General features: G+C 42.8%; 1 protein-coding gene across 9 annotated transcripts in view; it reads left to right on the forward strand.

Annotated features, from left to right (window-relative positions):
* ppfia2 (PTPRF interacting protein alpha 2) overlaps nt 1-27,500 on the forward strand; it is a 112,457-nt gene that overhangs the window by 26,666 nt on the left and 58,291 nt on the right. For 2 of the 9 annotated variants that reach the window (XM_047804039.1, XM_047804038.1), the window contains exon 1: nt 9,224-9,687. The exons of 6 other annotated variants lie outside the window; for them this stretch is intronic. In XM_047804039.1, coding sequence (XP_047659995.1) covers nt 9,607-9,687 — 81 coding nt within the window. In that variant the 5' untranslated portion in view covers nt 9,224-9,606. Of the gene's footprint in view, nt 1-9,223; nt 9,688-27,500 lie in introns of those variants that run through there. One more of the 9 variants, XM_047804036.1, reaches the window with a different exon arrangement.

The raw sequence follows: 27,500 nt of genomic DNA on the forward strand, positions 1-27,500 counted from the left end.
TAAAGCAGGTTCTAGAGTGTGTCCTGTAAAGCAGGTTCTAGAGTGTGTCCCGTAAAGCAGGTTCTAGAGTGTGTCCTGTAAAGCAGGTTCTAGTGTGTGTCCTGTAAAGCAGGTTCTAGAGTGTGTCCTGTAAAACATGATCTAGTGTGTGTCCTGTAAAGCAGGTTCTAGAGTGTGTCCCATAAAGCAGGTTCTAGTGTGTGTCCTGTAAAGCAGGTTCTAGAGTGTGTCCCATAAAGCAGGTTCTAGTGTGTGTCCTGTAAAGCAGGTTCTAGAGTGTGTCCTGTAAAGCAGGTTCTAGTGTGTGTCCCGTAAAGCAGGTTCTAGAGTGTGTCCTGTAAAGCATGATCTAGAACAGTGGTCCCCAACCCCCAGGCCGCGGACTGGTACCAGTCCGTGGACCAAATGGTACCGGGCCGCCCAAGGAACATTAAATTATTTCCATTTTATTTACTGTGGTGTATTTCTCTCGGGTTTGTGCGACTTTCCATGGACGAGAGGTTAACTGGGAGCTGAGAGACGTCACCTAAAGCCGCACCGCATGCGCAAAATATCGTGATATCTGGCCGGGTTTAGGTGACGCTTGGAGCCGAGCGGCTGCGAGCGGCAGTGGTGTTGTAGCTTTGGTGGAGAGAGAAGGTGTGTATCGCTCTTCTCTCTGTTCACCGGTACTTTGTCATGTTTAACAGTGCTTGGTGTACGTGTATATTGTGTTTGCTCAAATTTAACCCACAAATTAGCAAAAATGAGCACGAAACAGACGTCGTTACAAAGTTAGAAACTCTGCCGGTGTTCTGGATTAAAGTCATGGCGGAATACCCTGAGATTGTCACCACAGCACTTACATCCCTATCGTCATGTCCGACATGCTATCTGTGTGAAGCGGGGATTTCTGCAGTGATGGCAACCGAAACAAAACAACGGAATAAAGTGGACATAAGCGACACACTTCGGGTGTCATTGTCTCCTGTTACCCCAGATGGAACCGTCTCGTTGCAAAGAAACAAGCTCAGGGTTTTTAACTCACTACAAAGCTAAACCAATGAGAACCCTGAACCCTGAGAACCCTGAATCCTAATTTTAATTTAATTGTATAGCCACCACCCCCACCCACAGCAGGCCGCGGTAAAATTATCAAACATTGACCGGTCCGCGGTGAAAAAAAGGTTGGGGACCAGTGATGTAGAACACTTGAGGATGTGTTTGACAGTGAAGTCTAGAGTTAAGTAGAATGGAGAAAGTAAGTTGGAGAGAATGTCTTACAGACAGGAGAACTGTTGTGGACCGTAATGAGGTCTAGAATCCAAAAAGTAGGGCTTTAAAATTCTGGACAATCGCAAACCAGAAGCAAATCAGGACAATGGATTTTGGAAAATGTTCTGGAAAGTAGATCCTGGAGAACCTTCTGGGGGAAATTTGAACCCGAGCTGAAAGAGTGGAAGATGATGGATCAATATCATGTTCCTCTGTGTCGTGGATCTGTCTGGTGTCTTTGTGTGATTTGTATAGAACAGTTAATGGACTTATTGATCACTGAAGATGATTACTAACACTAACATGATTACACACACACACACACACACACACACACACACACACACACACACACACACACACACACACACACACACACACACTTCCTCTGTACCTCCATGAAAGTGTAGTGTGTATGGAGAAAACAGTGTGTAATTTTAATCACGTAGTAATTATCTCTGTGTGTTAAAGCTGAGTGTCACGCTGTTATTCCTCCTCCACTTCTATCACTAACACATCAGCACATCTCTGTGTTAATACAACACTAACACATCAGCACATCTCTGTGTTAATACAACACTAACACATCAGCACATCTCTGTGTTAATACACCACTAACACATCAGCACATCTCTGTGTTAATACAACACTAACACATCAGCACATCTCTGTGTTAATACACCACTAACACGTCAGCACATCTCTGTGTTAATACACCACTAACACATCAGCACATCTCTGTGTTAATACAACACTAACACATCAGCACATCTCTGTGTTAATACAACACTAACACATCAGCACATCTCTGTGTTAATACAACACTAACACATCAGCACATCTCTGTGTTAATACAACACTAACACATCAGCACATCTCTGTGTTAATACACCACTAACACATCAGCACATCTCTGTGTTAATACAACACTAACACATCAGCACATCTCTGTGTTAATACAACACTAACACGTCAGCACATCTCTGTGTTAATACACCACTAACACATCAGCACATCTCTGTGTTAATACACCACTAACACATCAGCACATCTCTGTGTTAATACAACACTAACACGTCAGCACATCTCTGTGTTAATACAACACTAACACATCAGCACAGCTCTGTGTTAATACAACACTAACACGTCAGCACATCTCTGTGTTAATACAACACTAACACGTCAGCACATCTCTGTGTTAATACACCACTAACACGTCAGCACATCTCTGTGTTAATACACCACTAACACGTCAGCACATCTCTGTGTTAATACAACACTAACACGTCAGCACATCTCTGTGTTAATACAACACTAACACATCAGCACATCTCTGTGTTAATACAACACTAACACATCAGCACATCTCTGTGTTAATACAACACTAACACGTCAGCACATCTCTGTGTTAATACAACACTAACACATCAGCACATCTCTGTGTTAATACAACACTAACACGTCAGCACATCTCTGTGTTAATACAACACTAACACATCAGCACATCTGTGTTAATACAACACTAACACATCAGCACATCTCTGTGTTAATACAACACTAACACGTCAGCACATCTGTGTTAATACAACACTAACACGTCAGCACATCTCTGTGTTAATACAACACTAACACATCAGCACATCTCTGTGTTAATACAACACTAACACGTCAGCACATCTCTGTGTTAATACAACACTAACACATCAGCACATCTCTGTGTTAATACAACACTAACACATCAGCACATCTCTGTGTTAATACAACACTAACACGTCAGCACATCTCTGTGTTAATACAACACTAACACGTCAGCACATCTGTGTTAATACAACACTAACACGTCAGTACATCCCTGTGTTAATACAACACTAACACATCAGCACATCTCTGTGTTAATACAACACTAACACATCAGCACATCTCTGTGTTAATACAACACTAACACATCAGCACATCTCTGTGTTAATACACCACTAACACATCAGCACATCTCTGTGTTAATACAACACTAACACGTCAGCACATCTCTGTGTTAATACAACACTAACACATCAGCACATCTCTGTGTTAATACAACACTAACACCTCAGCACATCTTTGTGTTAATACAACACTAACACATCAGCACATCTGTGTTAATACAACACTAACACATCAGCACATCTCTGTGTTAATACAACACTAACACGTCAGCACATCTCTGTGTTAATACAACACTAACACATCAGCACATCTCTGTGTTAATACAACACTAACACCTCAGCACATCTTTGTGTTAATACAACACTAACACATCAGCACATCTGTGTTAATACACCACTAACACATCAGCACATCTCTGTGTTAATACAACACTAACACATCAGCACATCTCTGTGTTAATACAACACTAACACATCAGCACATCTCTGTGTTAATACACCACTAACACTAACACATCAGCACATCTCTGTGTTAATACACCACTAACACTTTCTTAGTCACTGCTGCAGTGCATTCTGGGGATTTCATGGATAGAAACAATGGTGTAGAAACTGTTATATGGTCATCATTACCAGATTATAAACACATCCTGCAAAAGTACCCCCCCCCCCCCCCCCAAGTTAATTAAGGTCTGACATAATGAAGGTTTGCACTCAGAAACTCATCTCCATCTTGGTCTCATCACCCACAGACTCACATCTTCACTGGGTCGCTCGAACACCTTCACCCAAAACCTTCACCCAAAACCTTCACCCAACACCTTCACCCAACACCTTCACTCCACATCATAATTCCACATCTTCACTTCACACCATCACTCCACACCTTCACCCAAAACCTTTACTCCACACCATCACTCCATACCTTCACCCAAAACCTTTACTCCACACCTTCACCCAAAACCTTTACTCCACACCTTCACTCCACACCTTCACCCAACACCTTTACTCCACACCTTCACTCCACACCTTCACCCAAAACCTTTACTCCACACCTTCACTCCACACCTTCACTCCACACCTTTACTCCACACCTTCACTCCACACCTTCACCCAACACCTTCACTCCACACCTTCACCCCACACCTTCACCCCACACTATCAATTCAGTTTTGGATTTGACTGTATGCAAACATGAGACTGCAATAAAAGTACTGACAGAAACATAACAAATCTTCTGGAGGGATGAAATATATAAATATACTGAGAGAGAGAGAGAGAGAGAAAGAGAGAGAGAGAGAGAGAGAGAGAGAGAGAGAGAGAGAGAGAGAGAGATGGCTGGAGACAGAAATAGAAATAAAGGAAAAAGAAGCAGATATTTAGATGAATGTGTGTGTGTTCACTCTTGTTGCTGTGACACAGCTGTCCTCTGTGATTGGCTGCAGGCCATGATAGTCCTTCAATCTGATTGGCCGATGGGCTTCAGCAGTGTAATCCCAGCATGCTGTGCTGTACATCACAGCTGTGTTTCCTGCTGTAACACACCTGATTCAGTTCATCTGCTCATTAACACACTCCATGAGGAGAACACGGCAGTGTGTTTGAGGTCAACACCCACACACACACACACACACACACACGATAACACAATGAGTAAGTGACTTTATGTGTGTTGCTGTTGTACTAAAACACAGAGACGGAGTGGTGTGATGAAGCTGAGTTACTGTTTCCACAACAGCACGACACCACAGGAACTTACTGTCTGTTTAATCTCCTCTGTCCTGAAGATACCAGAAAACCTAAATCTTCACCTCTGACTATTCCACAGCGCTGACACCGGAGACTCCTTCACCACATGACACACAAACATTTCCTGTGATGATCTGTGCTACTGTCAGAGCTGCTGTTATAGAACATCAATCAACACCTTCTGACCAATCAGAACGCTGCTGTGGTGTAAACGAGCCACACGGCGCTCAGAGTCCTTCAGTACACTCAGATGACGAGCTCGTGTTACATTAACACTGCTGCTGCTGCTGTAATTAGCTTCACACTCGCGACAGAATCAGAGTGAAATGGGGAAAGTATTACAGCGCACCGCTCACGGAGACAAGGAACTAATAATACCAGCTCATAAAGCTCAGCTCTGGTCATGTGATTCAGTAAAAAAGATGAAAATACGCTCCACATTTCAACTGAAACTCATGGAGCTGATTCTCTGCTGAGAGGAAGCAGATGGGGCTTTCAGACATGACCTGAAACTCACACACACACACACACACACACACACACACACACACACACACACACACACACACACACAGGCCCCTTGAGATCGGGCTCCAGATATGAGCCATCGCTCAGATGCAAGTCTCCTGAAAAATCACCCAAATAAAAATGCTATATTTTTAATTGTTTGTGTAATTCCTGTGTGTAAAATTACACGTGATTGTAAAATCAAAAGCATATTTAAATGTGCTTACATTTTTAATCGTAATTCAGTTTGTTGAGATTTGAAGTGTGGCTAATGGGCGGGGTTAAAGATCAGTTCTTTTCCTTACTAAATGAAATCAGTACCGGAGTGCTGTTGTTTTACGGATTCTGAGTGGCTGCCAATCGTCGCCCTCATCCTAATACGTTATTGTTGCTATAGTAACATAAACAAGAAAAAGGACTTAAGTGTGTGTAAGCTTTAATGTGGTTAAGTTTGGTTTGAGGAGGAATGTGTGTGTGGAAGGAGTCTCCAGTGTCAGAGCTGTGGAACAGACCGAAGTGAACCATCTTTAGAACAGAGAAGAAGGTCACACTGTGCTTTCTTAGTATAGAAAGATGACAAGCTTCATTACCCAGAATGCACTGATTGGGATTAGCAAGTGTTTACTGCAACTGCACACACACACACAAAAACACACACACTCTCTCTCTCTCACACACACACACACACACACACACCTCTCCTCACAGACATGGCAGGACAGATAATCACTACGACCCGTCCCGTCCCGTCCCCTGCCCTTACCATCGGACATTCGCGGCGGTTGCCGACTTCGCCATGGCAACCAGATTAAACAGTTGAAGTCGAGGAGCAGCAGCTTGTTATTTTTAGTCCCTTTAGCTGGAAAATTTCTCTCGACTCACAGCAGGTCTCAAATCACTTTAACTGCTGAAGCTTCAGTCACACTTTATAGCGTTATACAATTCCTTCATTATTATCTCCATGTCTGTCCACTGTCAGTCCAATGTCTGTCCACTGTCTGTCCTCATCTGTCCAATATCTGTCCAATGTCTGTCCACTGTCTGTCCTCGCATGTCCACTGTCTGTCCTCGTCTGCCCACGTCTGTCCAGAAACAGCTGATGTCCACTGTCTGTCCTCGTCTGCCCACTGTCTGTCCTCGTCTGTCCACTGTCTGTCCTCGCATGTCCTCGTCTGTCCACTGTCTGTCCTCGTCTGTCCATTACCTCTGTCTGTCATTGCTGGGAATGTAACACTCTAATATCTTGTCCTGTCCGCCTGTTACTAGTCTATAATCTATGTATCTGTCCAATATGTCTGTCCACTCGTCTGTCCACTTATCTGTTCACTCTCTTCCATCACTCACATTTATTTTGAATTCTGTCTCTTTTCTGTCCATTTGCCTAATTAGCACTGTCCATTTTGTTCATCCCTTTTTCTGTACATTGATATCTGTCCATAAAAAGAGAACCAAATAGAAATATCGTCCACAAGGAGAGAGACAGAGTTTTGACTGAGTTTTAATGGACTCCTGTTGACTCGCTCTGAGGATCGTGCAGCGCCGAGTGTTTTATTGCGCTGGGAAAACCGCAGTGAAGAGGAACAGACCGAGAGCAGTGTGACCTTTCATTTCACTGGAACAGGGAGCGAGTGACAGAAGGCAGAATAATGTTAAATAGCTCAGATTTTACTGCACACGTTTGTGTAGTCTGTCTGTTATTGTAAGTGTGTAGAATAAATCTGCACTTAAAGCTCTTTTTTACAGTGTTCTGCAAAACAAACGTGTTAATGATGTATTTCTCAGGGCTTAATGTTTAGACCTTAGGGTTGTTCAGGACTTGGTGTAAAATCTCCTGGCTGAACATCTCTGTACTTATTAATGACTACAGAGCTGGAGATTGTTGTTGCTGTTGTCAGGTTGCTGCTGACAGCTGATGCATGAGTTAAGCTTTTTAATGTACATCAGCACAGAGGCACTGTCCTCACTGCACAACCAACAGTCCAGGAGGTGGAGCTGTACCTGATCGAACTCCAGCTATAAACCCTAAACATGACCCCTGAGATGCTCCACAGCAGGAAATAAAGCACCCCGTAGGTTGTTGTTTCTGCAGGAGGGGACATGTGCTTTGTTTCTCTGTATTGTTCAGGCAGGACGTGTTTAATTAGCAAATTCAAAAGCTTCCAAAGATCTTTTATTGATCAGCTGATGGCTTTTTGTTTGAATGTGCCTGAGAAAGCAGAGCTGGATCAGGTCAGGCTCCACCCCCTGGATCAGGTCAGGCTCCACCCCCTGGATCAGGTCAGGCTCCACCCCCTGGATCAGGTCAGGCTCCACTCACTGGATCAGGTCAGGCTCCACCCCCTGGATCAGGTCAGGCTCCACCCCCTGGATCAGGTCAGGCTCCACCCCCTGGATCAGGTCAGGCTCCACTCACTGGATCAGGTCAGGCTCCACCCCCTGGATCAGGTCAGGCTCCCCCCCCTGGATCAGGTCAGGCTCCACCCCCTGGATCAGGTCAGGCTCCACCCCCCTGTATCAGGTCAGGCTCCACTCACTGGATCAGGTCAGGCTCCACCCCCTGGATCAGGTCAGACTCCCCCCTGAAGATGTCAGACTCCCCCCTGAAGTTGTCAGACCCCCCCCCCCCCCCAAGATGTCAGACTCCCCCTGAAGATGTCTGACTCCCCTTTTGAATATGTCAGACCCCTCCCCTGAAAATGTCAGACTCCCCCTGAATTTGTCAGACTCCCCCCTGAAGATGTCTGAATCCCCCCCCAAAGATGTCAGACTCAGACTCCACCCCATGACGATGTCAGACCCCCCCCCCGAAGATGCCAGACTTCCCCCCTGAAGATGTCAGACTCCCCCTCTGATGATGTCAGCACCCCCCAAAAAGACAGACTCCCCTCTGAAGATGTCAGACTCAGACTCCACTCCCTAAAGATGTCAGACTCCCTCTGAAAATGTCAGACTCCCCCCTGAAGATGTCAGACTGCCCCTGAAAATGTCAGACTCCCCCCCTGAAGATGTCAGACTTCCCCCCTGAAGATGTCAGACTCCCCCTGAAATTGTCAGACCCCCCCCAAGATGTCAGACTCCCCCTGAAGATGTCAGACTCCCCCCCCTTAAGATGTCAGACTGCCCCTGAAAATGTCAGACTCCCCTTGAAGATGTCAGACTGCCCCTGAAAATGTCAGACTCCCCCCCTGAAGATGTCAGACTCCCCCTGAAATTGTCAGACTCCCCCTGAAAATGTCAGACTCCCCCTGAAATTGTCAGACTCCCCCCTGAAGATGTCAGACTCCCCCCCCAAGATGTCAGACTCCCCCCTGAAGATGTCAGACCCCCCCCAAAGATGTCAGTCTCCTCCCTGAAGATGTCAGACCCCCCCCAAGATGTCAGACTCCACACTGAAGATGTCAGACTCCCCCCTGAAGATGTCAGACCCCCCCCCCCAAGATGTCAGACTCCACACTGATGATGTCAGACTCAGACTCCACTCCCTGAAGATGTTTGTTAGACACCCCCCCCCCCCCTTGAAGATGTCAGGCCCCCCCAGTGGACCTTTGGTTCTGCAGGAGGGAGCAGGTGTTTTGTTCTTTTGTTTTATTGGAGCATGTCTAATAAGCAAATCCCTAAGCTTTTTTTGTGGAAGTGTCATATTAATATTTAGTACAGACAGAACTATCTAGGAAAAGTTAGAGAGAGAGAGAGAGAGAGAGAGAGAGAGAGAGAGAGAGAGAGAGAGAGAGAGAGAGCAGTACAATGACCAATCACAGCCAGTCAGAACTCCTTCAAGCTGACCAACCTCAGAGCGCGGAGGAAAGGGCGTGGTTTTCTGTGGAAGATGGAAAGATAAGGATAAACTGTAAGACTTCTGTACGCTGGCTGCGCTTCTGTAGGACGCCACAGCCGGTGTTATAGAGCGCGTGTGCGGAACGCAGTGGGAACAGATGAGAGGCATGGCGCGGCCGCGCGCTGCTCGTGCACATCATCATCCTCAGCACGGTGGGAAGATGAGAGAGACACGGCAGTGAAGAGCGCGTCCTCTCTCTCTCTCTCTCTCTCTCTCTCTCTCTCTCTCTCTCTCTCTCTCTCTCTCTCTCTCTCTCTCTCTCTCTCTCTCTCTCACGCGTTGTAATCACCGCACAGGACGTAACTCTCCCGAAACAAGACCAACTCCTCGGTAATCCAGATGATTTTCGCGGACATGAGCGCGGGGACGAGCTCCCCGAAGATGCATCCGCCCAACGGCACGCGCTTTTATACCTTTCAGGTAAGCAGGGCGGCTTTCACAGCGTTATACCGGCGTTATGACGCTTCACCGATTGCGTCCAAACTCTATGTGACCGGAAGCGCAAAGTATCGTGGAATGTCAGCGCGTTACTGCGTGTGAAATATGTGATGAACTTCATGCTGTGATAATCCTGCTGGTGCATCTGTGTACACCACTACATCTCTCTCTCTCTCTCTCTCTCTCTCTCTCTCTCTCTCTCTCTCTCTCTCTCACACTCACACACACACTCACACACACACACACACACACACACACACACACACACACACACACACACACACACACACACACACACACTGGTGACTGGTAATGCCTTTGAGTCCCAGTGAAGTCTGACTCAAAATTTTGTGTGTGTGTGTGTGTGTGTGTGAGAGAGAGAGAGAGAGAGAGAGAGAGAGAGAGAGAGAGAGAGAGAGAGAGATCTGGACTCTCTTAGTGTTTATATAAGCTTCACTTCACACAGCAAATAAACACTTCTTCAAAATACAGAAACAATTGTGTAGGAAAGTTTCAGGTTGCCAGATTGATATAAGTGTCTGTGGGTGTTAAAGGATGTATTTATATATTTGTTGTTTTGGGTTGTAAAAAAATCGGGTGTTTTCAATCATTAAGAATAACATTTATATATATATTTATATAAATATTTAGTGTGGATCATTCAAACTGGTGTGAAAAACAGTAAAAAACATAAAAAAAAACCTTCTCAGTGTTAAGTTCCCATTAAAGCTCATTTCACTGCTAAATAAAGATTATGGCTCATTTTGTTTTGTTTTATTTAGGAAGCACAAAAATGAGCAACATTTCTTATTACATTGTGGTCTGTGATGAAAAAGGGTTGAACTATGATGATGATGATGTTGTTGTTGTTGTTGTTGTTGTTGTTTGGGACTCTGCATAATATTAAATTGCATAATATACTACTGGGTTGCCAGATAGTTTATATTAATCTGGAGAGCTTTTCAGTCTTGTGAGCTGCCAGTTTGTGAGTTAATCCCCCAGTAAGCTTAATGTTTTGTATTTGTTGACATTATGACTATTTGAGCCTAAAGGTTGCTCAGTAGGAGTTTGTGTGTGTGTATGTGTGTGTGTGTGTGTGTGTGTGTGTGTGTGTGTGTGTGTGTGTGTGTGTGTGTGTGTGTGTGTGTTGGGAGGGGTGGTGGCTAAAGTGTTTAAGGCTCTTGGTTGTTATTTCGAAGATCAGGGTTCAGCCCAGCACTCCCAAGGTTCCACCCTACTGCAGGGTTGCCAGATATCCTGCAAAATCAGGGCTGTTATTTTACTGCACATCATGTCTGATTTTTATTGTTCAGTTATTATGTAGCACTAAGCAATGAATATTTATCCCTTGAGGTTGTTCAGTGTTCAGAAATCAATCACTCATCTCTGTAAAAATAACCTGGTTTAATATTCTGTAGTAATTTATGACTATTTATTGGTTATTGTCAGAGGAGGAGTCATAAGCATCAAATGCAAATTATTGATCAATTATTCATGTTGGGGGGTCAGTCGGGGGGGTTTGGAAACATTTCACTGAAGCTCCTTAATTGTTTTTCATACGGTTTCAGGTGTAGACTTAGGGGTGTGGTTAATTTGCATATTCATAACATTCATTGGATTTTCAGATGAAGTTTGGGGCACTTCTGTTCATTATGTTGAAATGTTTATTTGTTTATTACAGGCATCTGTTTTATTGACAGCTCTCAGGATGTAAAGTAATGTCTTAAATATACTTTAAAAATGCTTATAGCCGCTTTAATATTTATATATTTATATCCATTTTAATGGTGCTGGTGTAGCGATCTGGGTGTAGTCTTCAAAGGACAAAAGATGCTCTTTGATTATTAATTAAACCACACACAAGCACGCACACACACACACACACACACACACACACACGCACGCACGCGCACACACACACACACACACACACACACACACACACCCCTATTGATTTTTTCCTCTAGTAAAATTGCCTAGCTCTAAACTGCATTCATGGGAATGAACCTGTCTTCTCATTGGATATTGATCAAGCTCGGCTAACCAATGACATCGTTTTTATCCTTTAGGGCAAATAAAGTACAGGATGAGTTACTGCCATCAGCCCTGATGTGCACATTAGCAACACAAAGAGCAACCAGATGACATCATAATCCTATTTTCAACACTTTCGATTCTAAGCTAAAGAAGGTGACTATGGTGATGTAGTGGGGCCTATAAACACCATACAGCTTGTTAACCACACACACACACACACACACACACACACACACACACACACACACACACACACACACAAACCCTGCATGATTTTTACCTTGAACATATTCAGGCTGAGATTTTATGTGTGTACTCTCCTTCCTGGAAATGTGTGTGTGTGTGTGTGTGTGTGTGTGTGTGTGTGTGTGTGTGGTGTGTGTGTGTGTGTGTGTGTGTGGTGTGTGTGTGTGTGTGTGTGTGTGTGTGTGTGCCAGAGAGATAGAGAGAGACATGTGTGTTATAGAAGTGAATGTAAAAAGTTATTAAAACTTAGAGATGAACTAAATGATTCCTAATGACTCCTCTGAACGACTCCTCTGAATGACTCCTCTGAACGACTCCTCTGAACGACTCCTCTGATACTGATTCTGCTTGTTTGAAGCTTTATCACTGTGAATAGGACATGTGGATGATATACGAGGCTGACGATATTCCCGTCTCATCTTAACTCGTCGTATCTGCTTTGTGTTCTTCATCCATCATCTCATCCTGCTCCATTCCATCTTATTCTGTCTGGTCTTCTCTGATCCTGCCCCATCACAATCCTCATCTCATCTGCATTCTTATCTGTCTCCTTTTTTCTCACCTCATCTATCTCATTTTGTCTTCATTTTGTTCCATCACATGTTTGTCACATCTTATCTCATTGTGTCTTATCTCATTTTGTTTCCTCACACACTCGTCTAATCTTTTATTCTTGTGTACATTTTTATATAGTTTGGTTTATCTAATTTGGGCTTATCTCATTTTTTGCCTCTTCTCACCTCCTACAATCTTGTCTTTCTTCTTACCGTTTCATCTCATCTTGTCCAACATCTTGATCTATTCTCTCTCTTTATTCACTCGTTCACACGTTGACGCTTTATACTGCTTTAGATTCACTCCTCATTTATAATGAATGTAGTAGCATCGTGTTTCACTGCTTACGGAAAGCCATAACACACACACACACACACACACACACACAAACACACACACACACACACACACACACACACACACACACACACACACACACACACACTTTGTCCTCTCATTACTTGGGTGTTTTTAGCAAGAGTGTGTGGTGTGGTTATGCAATGCCAATCATTCTGAAGATAGATGCATGGAAAAAGTCACACACACACACACACACACACACACACACACACACACACACACACACACACATACACAGGAGTGGAAAATTGACTAAACCAATTATGTAACAATGAAATTAGATCAGGCTTGTCAGCTGTTAAAGGGTGTGTTCTGATTGAATTAACGTTTTATAACCTCATGAATAAACGTGCTTTGGTTCTGCAGAGACAATTTCACTCACTGTAATATTCCTGCATGGCAGATTGTTGTGACTGGACGTCTCTCAGGACGTCTCTCAGGATGTCTCTCAGGACGTCTCTCAGGATGTCTCTCAGGACGTCTCTCAGGACGAGTCGCACCTCCTAATTTCATTAAAATGTAACTGACACTCCAGATATGTTAATGACTCCATGTTTATTTACTTGTTACATTTCAACAGGTGACGGAGGCGTGGCCTCTGTGTGTGTCCTGTCAGTCTCAGTAAAGGAGGCGTGGCCTCTGTGTGTGTCCTGTCAGTCTCAGTAAAGGAGGCGTGGCCTCTGTGTGTGTCCTGTCAGTCTCAGTAAAGGAGGCGTGGCCTTTGTGTGTGTCCTGTCAGTCTCAGTAAAGGAGGCGTGGCCTTTGTGTGTGTCCTGTCAGTCTCAGTAAAGGAGGCGTGGCCTCTGTGTGTGTCCTGTCAGTCTCAGTAAAGGAGGCGTGGCCTCTGTGTGTGTCCTGTCAGTCTCAGTAAAGGAGGCGTGGCCTCTGTGTGTGTCCTGTCAGTCTCAGTAAAGGAGGCGTGGCCTCTGTGTGTGTCCTGTCAGTCTCAGTAAAGGAGGCGTGGCCTCTGTGTGTGTCCTGTCAGTCTCAGTAAAGGAGGCGTGGCCTCTTTGTGTGTCCTGTCAGTCTCAGTAAAGGAGGCGTGGCCTCTGTGTGTGTCCTGTCAGTCTCAGTAAAGGAGGCGTGGCCTCTGTGTGTGTCCTGTCAGTCTCAGTAAAGGAGGCGTGGCCTCTGTGTGTGTCCTGTCAGTCTCAGTAAAGGAGGTGTGGCCTCTGTGTGTGTCCTGTCAGTCTCAGTAAAGGAGGTGTGGCCTCTGTGTGTGTCCTGTCAGTCTCAGTAAAGGAGGTGTGGCCTCTGTGTGTGTCCTGTCAGTCTCAGTAAAGGAGGCGTGGCTTCTGTGTGTGTCCTGTCAGTCTCAGTAAAGGAGGCGTGGCCTCTGTGTGTGTCCTGTCAGTCTCAGTAAAGGAGGCGTGGCTTCTGTGTGAGTCCTGTCAGTCTCAGTAAAGGAGGTGTGGCCTATTTGTGTGTCCTGTCAGTCTCAGTAAAGGAAGCGTGGCCTCTGTGTGTGTCCTGTCAGTCTCGGTAAAGAAGGTGTGGCCTATTTGTGTGTCCTGTCAGTCTCAGTAAAGGAGGCGTGGCCTCTGTGTGTGTCCTGTCTGTCTCAGTAAAAGAGGCGTGGCCTCTGTGTGTGTCCTGTCAGTCTCTGTAAAAGAGGCGTGGCTTCTGTGTGTGTCCTATCAGTCTCAGTAAAGAGCGTGTGCCCTCTGGGTGTGTCCTTTTTGTCCTGGTGAAAGAGGAGTTGCCTGTGTGTGTGTGTGTGTGTGTGTGTGTGTGTGTGTGTGTGTGTGCATGTAAGTCACAGTAATCTTTTTCTAATTTGCATTTTCTGTCAATCATAAAATTGAATCTCCAGGTTCAGCATGCTAGGTGTGTGTTGAGTGTGCTGAGTGATTTGTTGAGTGTATTTGCCCAGTTCTCTGTGTGTTTAATCAGTGATGATGTGTATAAATCTCTAAGGGGCAGATGGCCGACAGTTCTGACCCACTTTGATGGATTTCACACCGATTAAAGCAACGAGAGAGTTAGGCATTCTTTCAGTGTGTGTGTGTGTGTGTGTGTGTGTATGTGTGTGTGTGTGTGTGTGTGTGTGTGTGTGTGTGTGTGTAAGAGTGTATGCTATTTTTCCATGTATTTCTTCTCTTGTATCTCTCTGTGTTGTCTTGGCAGAGACTGCAGAATACTGCTGGCTGTTCACTAGCACACACTTAGCCACGTTCACATGCAGCTGAATGATATAAAATGATAAAAATATAAACCCTTGGCAAGTGTGTGCAGATATCAGGGAAATTATCCAGGCAGCCAAGTGCACTGATTCAGTATGTATGGGATGTGGGATGTGGTAGCTCAGTGGTTAAGGTGTTGGGCTACTGTGTTGGGCTACTGATCGGAAGGTCATGGGTTCAAACCCCAGGTCCACCAAGCTGCCACTTCTGGGCCCCTGAGCAAGGCCCTTAACCCTCAGTTGCTCAGTTGTAAGTCACTCTGGATAAGGGTGTCTGCTAAATGCGTTAAAAACGTTAATGTAATGTATGTAGCAGTTTGGGGGTGTGGTTTATCACAGGAGGAGGCGGGGTTCCTGTATAAAGCAGAATGGCTCTATAGGATTTGATACACTAGGCATTTTGTGTGAATCTGTGATCCGAATGAACTGATTCTGTTTCAGTAAACATTCAGAGTGAGTAAGAGAATAAACCTGAATGCACCTGAACTGCACTAGAGTGTAAATGTTGTTGTACCATGTGGAGTGAGACATGGCCTCTGTCTAGGGGGAAATTAAATCCAAGTATGTCCCTGTCTGTGTGCGGTGTCTGGAAAATGTCGTTGTTAATGGAAGTGCCTGAGGAAGAACATTCAGCTGAGAGACTGCACGAGTCAATAACGCTGTAAAGCTCTGGCTGTTTGATGGCTTTAGTGCCCTCTAAGCATCGGTGAAGGAGGCATGGTCTCTGTCTATGTCTGTCTGTCCAAGTAAAGGAGGCGTGGCCTCTGTCTCTGTCTGTTTGTCACAGTGTAGGAGGCGTGGCCTTTGTGTATGTCTTAGTAAAGGAGGCGTGGCCTCTGTTTGTCATAGTGAAGGAGGCATGGCCTTTGTCTATATCTGTCTGTCTCATTGAAGGAGGCGTGGCCTCTGTGTATGTTCAAGTAAAGGAGGCGTGGCCTCTGTCTGTCATAGTGAAGGAGGCGTGGCCTTTGTCTATATCTGTCTCATTGAAGGAGGTGTGGCCTCTGTGTATGTTCAAGTAAAGGAGGCGTGGCTTCTGTCTATATCTGTCTGTCCAAGTAAAGGAGGTGTGTCCTCTGTCTCTGTCTGTTTGTCATAGTGAAGGAGGCGTGGCCTTTGTGTATGTCCTAATAAAGGAGGCATGGCCTCTGCCTGTCATAGTGAAGGAGGCGTGGCCTCTGTCTGTTTGTCATAGTGAAGGAGGCATGGACTTTGTCTATATATGTCTGTCTCATTGAAGGAAGCATGGTCTCTGTCTCTGTCCTAGTAAAGGCTGCATGACCTCTGTCTCTGTCCAAGTAAAGGAGGCGTGGCCTCTGTCTGTTTGTCATAGTGAAAGAGGCGTGGCCTCTGTGTATGTTCTAGTAAAGGAGGCGTGGCCTCTGTCTGTCATAGTGAAGGAAGTGTGGCCTCTGTCTGTTTGTCATAGTGAAAGAGGCGTGGCCTCTGTGCATGTTCTAGTAAAGGAGGCGTGGCCTCTGTCTGTCATAGTGAAGGAGGCATGGTCTTTGTCTATATCTGTCTCATTGAAGGAGGCGTGGCCTCTGTGGATGTCCTAGCAAAGAAGGCGTGGCCTCTGTCTCTGTCTGTTTGTCACAGTGTAGGAGGCGTGGCCTTTGTCTATATCTGTATGTCTCATTAAAGGAGGCGTGGCCTCTGTGTATGTCCTAGTGAAAGGGGCATGGCCTCCTTCTCTCTGTCGTAGTTAAAGAGGTGTGGCTTTTATAACTGTCTGTCTGACTAAAGGAGGCGTGGCCCCAGGCTTTGTCTGTTCGAGTGAAGGAGACGTGACCTCTGTCTGTCTGTTCTAGAGAAGGTGGTGTGTCCGCTGTCTCTATCCTAGTGAAGGAGACATGGCCTCTGTCTCTGTCCTAGTGAAAGGGGTGTGGCCTCGTTCTCTCTGTCTTACTGAACAAGTTGTGGCCTCTGCCTCTGTCTGTCCATGTAAATAAAGCATAGTCTCTGCCTCTGTCTGTCCATGTAAATAAAGCATAGTCTCTGCCTCTGTCTGTCTATGTAAATAAAGCATAGTCTCTGCCTCTGTCTGTCCATGTAAATAAAGCATAGTCTCTGCCTCTGTCTGTCCATGTAAATAAAGCATAGTCTCTGCCTCTGTCTGTCCATGTAAATAAAGCATAGTCTCTGCCTCTGTCTGTCCATGTAAATAAAGCATAGTCTCTGCCTCTGTCTGTCTATGTAAATAAAGCATAGTCTCTGCCTCTGTCTGTCCTTTGCTGTTATGATGACCTCCACATTTCTGGGAAGGTTTTCTACTAGAGCACGAGAGTATTATTAAGGTCAGACACTGATGGTAAGATATTAAGGAGACTCAAGTTCCAGTTCATCACAAAGGTGTTCAGTAGGTTTGAGTCAGAGTCAGTCCACTCCAACCTTAATGCACCATGTCTTCATGGAGCTGGCTTTGTGCACAGGTGGAACAGTGTTTGGATCCTTAGTTCCACTGAGTACATACTGTAATGCTACAGCACACAGACCTTCTATACTATTGTGTGCTTCCAATTGGAGCAACAGCCTGAAGAAGGCCAGCGTGCTGTAGGGGTGTGATGGTCAGGTATCTGCATACTTTTTGCTGTATGATGCATTTTACAGTATATTCAATAACCACTTGCTTTGGTTAATGCCAGAAGGGCAGAGAAGACCCTGATACTTTGATCAGAGTAAAAGTGTATGTGAGGGTTTGAAAGGAAAAATGACAACAATGACATGAAAAAGTTCCTCAAAATGTAAAAACAATCATAAAATCCCAAATGAAGGGCAATCGGTTCTCCCGTGGATGTCAACGGATTGTGACATTATCAACTGTGTGTGTGTGTGTGTGTGTGTGTGTGTGTGTGTGTGTAGGATTAAGGAGGAAGTGTGTTTGGCTCTGCTAAAGGGCACAAGGGACTCTCGGCATTGGTGCACTTCAGGCGAAAGCAATTACTGTGGAGGGAGATTGAATTAGCGGTCTTTCTTCAGCTTACGCTCAGTGACTGTCGTCTCCTCCTTTTGTTTTCCACCAAATCTGAAACAAAAATCAGCAGAGAAAAGTAGAAAATGGAACTGATCTGTTTGTAATCACCGAGAGAGTTTTGTGCCTGGTGATTCCACTCAATAAAACAAATTAGAGAAGGAAACCACGTCATAGAATCTAAAGCCTTACAGAAATAGTAGATATAGAAGAAGATTTAGTGTAAAGCGGTCACTGTACCTTTAAGGCTTCAGAGTCCTGTATGAGCAAAGTAAATCAGACTGTGCTGAATGAAGCAGATGGACTTTACAGACCTTCATCCAGTAGTTACTGTTATAATGTACAACATAACACAGGAAGAAAAGGTTAAAACATGGTGAAGTTGCTAAGATGTGACTTTTACCGAGTAAAGCATTATGTAGAAACAGAGGAACTAGATACTACTAATAAGGAGAAGGAATAAGCAACGCTACAGAATACTAGGTGTATGCTAATGTGTATTTAAATGACCAGTGATAGAGCTGAGGAAGATTGGAATACAATAGAATGATAGAATAATAGAAACACTACATGAGCTTTAAGCACCACGCTAATGACTATCTATGAAGCAAGAGCTATGTAAAATTAAATGAAGCTAAGAACATTTCAAAGGAGACAGGAACTATGATACCTATGATCACAAAGACAAGACCTAGGGGACACCATAACACTACCACTAGTACCCCTTTCCACCAGAAAGAACCGGGTGCTGGTTCAGAGCGAGTGCTGGTGCTGGTTTGAAGTTGGCTCCACTGGTGAACCTTCTAAGAACCGGTTTGCCTTTCCATCGGTTAGAGAGCATCACAGAGCCGAGTGTGACGTCACTGTATACGTGTCACGTTACACAGCAACGCAAATCCGACGTGTATGTGCAGCTCCATGTAATCTGTATAAACGGAGGTTGTAATGGAGAAAGTACATAACGTTATTTTATCATTAACACAGTAAAAAGTTAGCCTTAGCATGTAGCTACCTACTATCATGTGTGCTGATAAGTGATTATATTGCGGTAAAGTAAAAGTGTATTAAACATTAGTAAACTTAAGGTACATTATCAAAGGCACTAACAGTAGCCCCGCCCACAGCCCCTACTTAAGGTACATTATAAAATAAATCGCTAACAGTAGCCCCGCCCCCAGCCCCTACTTAAGGTACATTATCAAATGCACTAACAGTAGCCCCGCCCACAGCCCCTACTTAAGGTACATTATAAAATAAATCGCTAACAGTAGCCCCGCCCACAGGCCCTGGCACAAGCGGTTCTTAAGTCTAGACCAGCAACGTTTTGATGCTACTTAAGAACCACTTTTCCTGGTTCCGAGCCGGTGCTTTGGGTGTCACAAAAAAAAGAACTGGTTTTAAATTAGGCTCCGAACCTGCAGTCAAAAGGGGAACAGGAACTATGGGACTAGCAGTAGTACTACAGAGACAGGAAGAACCGGGGGAATCCCTATCTAACCAACTTAGGAATTAAAAATGGGAAGACCATAAAAAGACAGGAAGAACGAAAGCTAGGGAATCATGGAACACAACAAAAAAGGAGGAAAACATCATCACAAACCAGAAAGCCATGCACAGGATAGAAACAGGAAGTAGACAAGAGAAATACAGGAAGTAAAATACAATTTAGTCCTCTGTGACATTGTGTTAAACATCAAGAGATCAAACAGTGAACTCTTCACATCAGACAGATCACTGCTCTTTGATCTACCATCACATTAGCTTCCCTTTGACAGAAAGTGTGTGTGTGTGTGTGTGTGTGTGTGTGTGTGTGTGTGGTGCCTTGTGTTAACACCACTAACTGGAGCTGACAGTACACTTGTGTCACCCTTTTAGGTGAAGCTTGTAAAGGTTTCTGGTGCAGAATAAATACTGAATTATAGAATTATGGAAGTCTGAGTCAGGATAGTTCTACAATAATACAGTTGTAATAATGCTAGTGTGTTGTTATTAACATGCAATACTGTAATATGGCCACAGAGTCATTACCATCCAAATGGGATTATATGGGTTTGATTTGATTTACATTGTAAATGCATTGCCTGAGATTTCAGAGAAGTTATTCAGATGAACGCTGAACGTTCAGAAGTACTGACTTGAGCAGTAAACCTGCAGTTACAGAGGAAATTCCCTCTGCTGATGTTCAATACTCACATCAAATAGGAGCCAGAAGAAGGGAAAAGCCCTTTGATGGACTCATCAGGTGCGTCAGTGCAACACAGCAGTGTTAATAGATTCCATTTCAGGCTCAGCTCTGATGGTCTCTCAGTGTCTCACTGAAATCCTGTCCAGTCTGGAACATTCTCTATTATGCTGCTGCTGCACTTAGAAGAAGCTTAATTATTATTATTATTATTATTATTATTATTATTATTATTATTATTATTATTATTATTTATTTATTTATTTATTTATTTATTTATTTATTTATTTATTTATTTATTTTTGTTTTTATTATTATTATTTTTTGTTACTTATTTTGAAATAATACCCGAGCACCTAAATCCAGTTATTGCTAAAACTTCTGCCAGCAGATGGGAAAATCCAAACCTCCTGGTTCACAGTTAAGCATCGAACACCAATATTCTCCATCACCGACATTCTCCATCACCGACATTCACCATCACTGACATTCTCCATCACCGACATTCACCATCACTGACATTCTCCATCACATACATTCACCATCACCGACATTCACCATCACTGACATTCTCCATCACCGACATTCACCATCACCGACATTCTCCATCACCGACATTCTCCATCACCGACATTCTCCATCAATCACGATCAAACACCACCAAGTTATGGTTAGGGTTGCAAAGGGGCAGAAAGTTTCCGGAAACTTTCCACGGGAACTTAATCTGGGGAATTTTGGAAATATTCCAAATTGGAAACTTTATGGGAATTTACAGGAATTTCTGGGAATTATTTGGAAATATAGGGAAATTTATACAAACTATATCATATATAAACATAAATAAACATTTAGTTTGGTCATAAGCAGACATGCGGCGGAATCTTCTGTCATGAACGCTGGATAAAAGGGACCCAAACGCAGGATGGGAAAAATAACAGGGTTTAATCACACAAAAAACATGAAACGTAACGCGGACTAGACCAAACAAAGACAGTTGATTCCGCGCTGCACAAGGCAACGTTAAGTTAAATACAAAAGACAATGAGACACGATTGGGAACAGGTGTGAAGACAGGGAGGGGCAGACGAAGGCGGGGCAGACACGTGACGAGGAACGTAAACAAGAGGCACATGGCCAACAGTCCAGGCTGAGTCCTGACACATGCGAGGTAATACAAGTTTAAAAAATGACATGATTTAATTGTAAGTAGCTTTAATTGATTCTTTCATTGAGTAACACAAAAGCTTAAAAAAACATTATTATGCTTGTAGTAAACATAATAAACTTAATAATTGTAATAAACATATTTCCCTATGACTGCTGTAATCTATTCTAATTAGTAAGGTAGTTATTAAGTTTAGGTATTGGGTACCATTAAGAATGTAGAAGAAGGTAATGCAGAAAAAGGCATTAATATGTGCTTAATAAGCACTAATAAACAGCCGATATTCTATTAATATTCATGCTAATAAGCAACTAGTTAAATGACCCTAAAATAAAGTGTTACTGTGCATGTTATGGAAGAGCACAAGTACCTGCAGGGGGTTTGACCTCAATGGCCTTCCAGAAAGCAGTATGCTGTGTGCAAGTGACCGAGGAACGCAGGGTACAGATTAAACTTAAATTGCATTAAATCTTGTTGTTTTAAACAAAATTATGCTGTAGTTTAAGCACATTTAAGTTCCTTGTTATAGGCAGCTCTGCATTTTCTTAAAATTCCCAGTTTATTTCCGTATATTCCTGTTAATTCCCATGGAACGTTTCCAGCCTTGAAAATTCCCGGAATTTTGCAACCCTACTTATGGTGGTGTGTTGTCACTGTGTGGGATTGTTGGTCATCTTGATTCACATTTAATAAACATTATGAATGTTGGTTTTTGATTGAGAAAGCTGATATCTGATCTTTGTTCATGAATATTGGTGTTTAAAGAAGAATGTTGTGTTTACTTTTGTTTACGTGGTATTGGATGGTTGGATTTGGAAGTCTGTGTTGACTTTTAAAATGTTTAATAGAGAGTACTGGTCTTTAGTCATGAATATTGGTGTTGAAAATTGATCTTTTTTATTAAAACATTAGTGTTTAATAATCTTTACTTGGACAGTATCGGTGTTCGATGGATAGTGTTGATGCTCGATGGAGAGTATTGATGCTCGATGGAGATTGCCGGTGTTAAAAGGGGACTGATTGTGTTTATTGAATGTCGTTGGTATTTAAAAATGTTATTAGTTGGTGTCCAATAAAGAGGGTTTGTGTTTGTTGGTGTTGGATGCAGAGTGGTGGTGTTTTAATGGATATTAGTGTTTGATGACGTTTGATGGAAGATACTAGTGGTTGATGGAGAATGCTGGTGTTTGCTGGAGGACGCTGGTGGATGATGGTTTATGCTGCATTTAATCAATGGTGTTTAAAGGATAATGTTAGTGTTTGTAGGTGTTTGTTGTCACAGACACTTTCCTGTTATTTTGTATTTTTATCTGTTTTTGTGTTATTATCAGTAATTATCAGTAATTGATGTTAATGTAATTGCTCAGGCTGAATTCCAGTCGATTGGTTGGTGTAATTTGTGTTTTCTGTCAAACACACAGCAGTAAGCAGTAAGCTTCTGTCTCTGCTTCAGCTTTAAAGCTTTCACTTACTGCTTCTGGAAAAAGCACTTTGTCAAATTAAGGCTAATTAAGTGAAGTGCATACAGTTAGTGGTGGTCTGGGCCAAATTGCCCGTCCGTATGCATGCATAGACAGATCGGGGAGAGCAGTGACTGGAGAATAAAATAGACCCCCAAAAAAAACCATATGCCTAAAGAAAGGACCCCCAACATAACTGATGCTGTAGGAAGTTGTACATCCGGAGCTAATCTGGGATCAAGGGAAAGCGTCACCCTGGGATGAGCAAATGGCGGCATATTTGCCTCGAGCATGTTGCTGTAGTCTGATGAAGCAGAGTGTGAATCGTAAAGGGGGAAGTTTAATACACCCCTGCAGTAGCCATAACAAGCATGTTGTATGTCCGCTAAACTATAATGAGGGGAATCATGCGCCATGTAGAAGACTCTGGTTGCTCGTGAAGCTTGATCTTCCACACATCGAGGAATGACAGATCATGATAAGATAGAATCCATGACTTTTTGCACATCTAAAATGTCCTTGATTCCTGGACGAACGTAACGTTCATATGCTACGGAAGACCATCGTCCCAGACTTTTCAATGTGGGAATCACTGTAACCGAGGCTGCTGTTGTAGCTGCTCCGATACGAAAAGGAGTGAGACGTGTAGCTCTGGTGAGATGCAGGCCAAGCGTAGACGAGCGGCAAACCAGGATCTCGGCATGGCTTTTCTCTTCTCGGTTAGGAATAACAGTTCGTCAGGACGTGCATGAGGGTGAAAACCCAGATACCTGGACATGGAATGAAAAGGGCAAAAATCTGTATTAGTACGAGCAATTACAACTGGAATACCTATAGATTCTTTGTTAGATTTTTGAGTGTTTAAGGAAAATAGAAAATGAATGTTCAGCAAGCGTGATATCAGACACCGTGAGGTCATAGGTCATCAAAATTATTACTGTGTGTAGTGAATACACCGACCCGGAGGGAACCAAGGAAAGCACAGAGAAACACAGCTTCCAAGAGTGAATCCACATAAGGACTAAAGCACTCTGTCTCAGTTTAGTAATCACCTTTTTACTGAGAGAAAGAGTGAGAGGAAGTCGTTTGTCTTTGCTTTTTGGTGCTTCTTTTTTGATGCCGACGAGGAGCGAGCGGATAGATGGATGGATGACTCAGCAGACTGCAGACGGATGGGTTCCATAGCATTGCATGACATAGAATAACATTGCTTAGCATAACATCACATAGGAAGGCATAACATAACATAACATAGCATAGCAAGGCAGAGCATAGCAAGGCAGAGCATAACCTAGCAATACCTGGCATAGCATAACCTAGCATAGCATAACCTAACATAGCATAACCTAGCATAACACAGCATAACATAACACAGCATAACATAACCTAGCATAGCATAACCTAACATAGCATAACCTAGCATAACACAGCATAACATAACACAGCATAACATAACACAGCATAACATAACCTAACATAGCATAACCTAGCATAACACAGCATAACATAACATAGCATATCAAGGCATAGCAAGCAAGGCAGAGCATAACCTAGCAATACCTAGCGTAGCATAACCTAGCATAGCATAATTTACAATCAAGCTGCTCCAGTGAACCAGTCACCATAATTACACGCTGGATTACTGTTTAATTGTGGTCTTTTTTCTTCTTTATATTTTTACATTGTGTTTATTCTGTATATTATATATTTTATGTCTCTATTCTTTTTATATATTTGCATTTTTTTCTCTATGCTGCTGTAACAGAGAAGTTTCCCCATTGTGGGACAAATCTTATAACATAGCATAACATAACATAACCTAGCATAGCAAGGCATAGCATAACATCATAGATATCTATACACTAGATGTCGCATTGGGGTCCTAAAAATGCGTCAAAACCGCCGCCATCTTTGTACGGTGCTCTTGTACATTAAATACATGGACGATGTCGGACTTCTGTGCAGCGTTTGGTTGTTCAAACGAAAGAAATCTAAAAACCAGACAGCAAGGGATTACATTACACAAGTGAGAATGTGTTTTAACGTGGTATTGAACGTAACATGGTATTGAACGTTAGGAAATTGTATTTCTTGTTCCGTTGGTTTGTTTAAGTCCTTGGTTAACAACCGCAGCTAATCCATGCTAGTTACCTGCTAGTTTGTGACAGTTAGGAAAACCGACAATGTTTGTAGATTCCGAAGCTCTTAATAAGGACGTTAAAGGTGAAAAGACCCAACTTTATGTATGTTCTGTAAGTTTCCCTTATCTGTCTAACATATTTTATTAGATTGTCCTGGACTTAACACAAGCAGAATGCTCTTTTATCAAGTTACTTCACTTATATATTCACTTTTATCAAGTTACTTCACTTATACTTATGACATATTTAATGACATTATGCCTGAAAAGGGTTTGGATTTTTTTATCGTATGTTAATTAAAATTAAAAAATTGTATAATATGACTTGCTGTTTATATTTGTTTTGTTTTTATTGCATTTATATGATATTTGGGTTTTTGTAACTGAATTTTGCCATGAAAATAGCTTTTGATTGCTGACATGGTATTAAATAAAATAATCAGAATCTGAATCTGTTTGTAGATTCCTGAGTGATAAACAGAGACGTCAGTCATGGACAAGTTACAGGGACACTAAACACTTTTTTTTTAAATAGTTAATTTAGCTGACAGTCCTGGAAGGATGTCACCAGTTAGCTTGGGTTCAGCTTCAAATTCAAACTTTGTTTTTGTTGTTTTTTTTGGTTTATGTGACTTTATTACATACTTATTTAATGTGGCAAAAGTATTGCGGGAAAAGAATAAATAAAAGATTGAACAGTCTTTGGCACCTCAACTATCTAACTTTCACATTATGTTCCTTTTGAATTTGGGATTTGCTTCCACCTGCAGATTGCTTTGTGTATCATATTTACTAAACCAATACAAATTAAATGATTAAATGATCATGTATAGTCACACCATAGTAGCAGTGTTGTATACAGTAAGCTATAAGCTAAGTAGTGATTGTTCATTCAAAGTTTACTCAAGTGGAAGAATGTAAGTAAAAAACTTACAACTACTAGCACTATGCATTATATTGTGAAAAAGTAGATTATCTTAATATCAAAGCCTTAAATTTTCTCTGTACTTAATGATAAATACATGTCTGACCGCTGGAATGAACCAAAAAAACTAGAAATCGCATTCATGATCATTTTATTTCTTTGCCTACATTGATGCTAATGCATTAACAGGAGGGGGTCCCCTGTACCAAGATGGCGGCTCAGTTGACGCATTCGTTCCAATGTACTGCCCTATACAAGGCGACATCTAGTGTATATATACTGTATCTATGGCAGAACATAACCTAGCATAGCATAACATAACATAACATACCTAGCCTAGCGTAGCGTAGCGTAGTGTAGCATAACAGACTGTACAACACGCCAGCCCTAAGGTCACTTTCACTCAAAAACACACAATTATAGACGAACATGCACGCCATATCGATTAACCGTAAAGTTAAAGCATATTTAAACTTTCCTTTCAGCTGGAATATACTAATAATAATCACAACCACTTATAGTTCTGTATCGCGAACACAAGAGGAGATAGCTTGCGGTTTAAACTCTTAATAGCCGCCAAGTTTAAATTGCAGCAGTGTAAATGTATTCAGTCATGGGTCTTTAATTCAGACTAAACTCTTTAAACACACTACACAGTTGTGTTCCCTTTATTCCCAGGTCTTCTTTAGTTTAAATATGAAAACGCTTCACTTCCAGTTAGCATGTTATCTCGTTCTGTAGGAGAATCTGGTTAAGTGCTGAGGATTATTGTGAATATTCCTGTGAGTGTAATTAAACTGGAGCAGAATAATGGCGGTGGAGGAGGTGTAGTTGTTTATGTAGATTCTAATTGCTCTGTGAAATGAATGAAGTCTCTTCTTCAGCTTTTATGAAATACTGAAATGAAGTTTCAATATGTTGAAATCTCTAATGCTTTCTTATTATCTGGGTAACCTTTAGTCACTGTTAATGTATTTCTCATCTGTCTGTTACTCCTGTCACTGTCCATGTCCCAGCTCTGACTGTGTCTAATGCTCTGGGCTAAATTCTAAAAAGAAACAAATTAACTGCAAATAGACAGCAGACCTAGTGAGACAGAGAGACCCAGACAGACAGACAGACAGACAGACAGACAGACAGACAGACAGACAGACCCAGACAGACAGACCCAGACAGACAGACAGACAGACCCAAACAGACAGACCCAGACAGACAGACCCAGACAGACAGACAGACAGACCCAAACAGACAGACCCAGACATACAGACAGACAGACAGACAGACAGACAGACCCAGACAGACAGACCCAGACAGACAGACAGACCCAAACAGACAGACCCAGACAGACAGACAGACAGACAGACCCAAACAGACAGACCCAGACAGACAGACCCCTAGAGACAGACAGAGAATCAACAGACAGACACATATAACTATAATAAAAGAGGATCCATATACTGTATCTATCTAGCCAGCAATCCACATTGTTGTAAAATAAAATAAAAACATTATTATATTTGTATTAATTGTCCATGAGTGAGGGAGTAAATGAGCGAATGAGTGAGTGAGTGG

This window comes from Tachysurus fulvidraco, chromosome 19 (genome assembly GCF_022655615.1).
Source record: "Tachysurus fulvidraco isolate hzauxx_2018 chromosome 19, HZAU_PFXX_2.0, whole genome shotgun sequence".
In the NCBI taxonomy this organism is placed as follows: domain Eukaryota; kingdom Metazoa; phylum Chordata; class Actinopteri; order Siluriformes; family Bagridae; genus Tachysurus; species Tachysurus fulvidraco.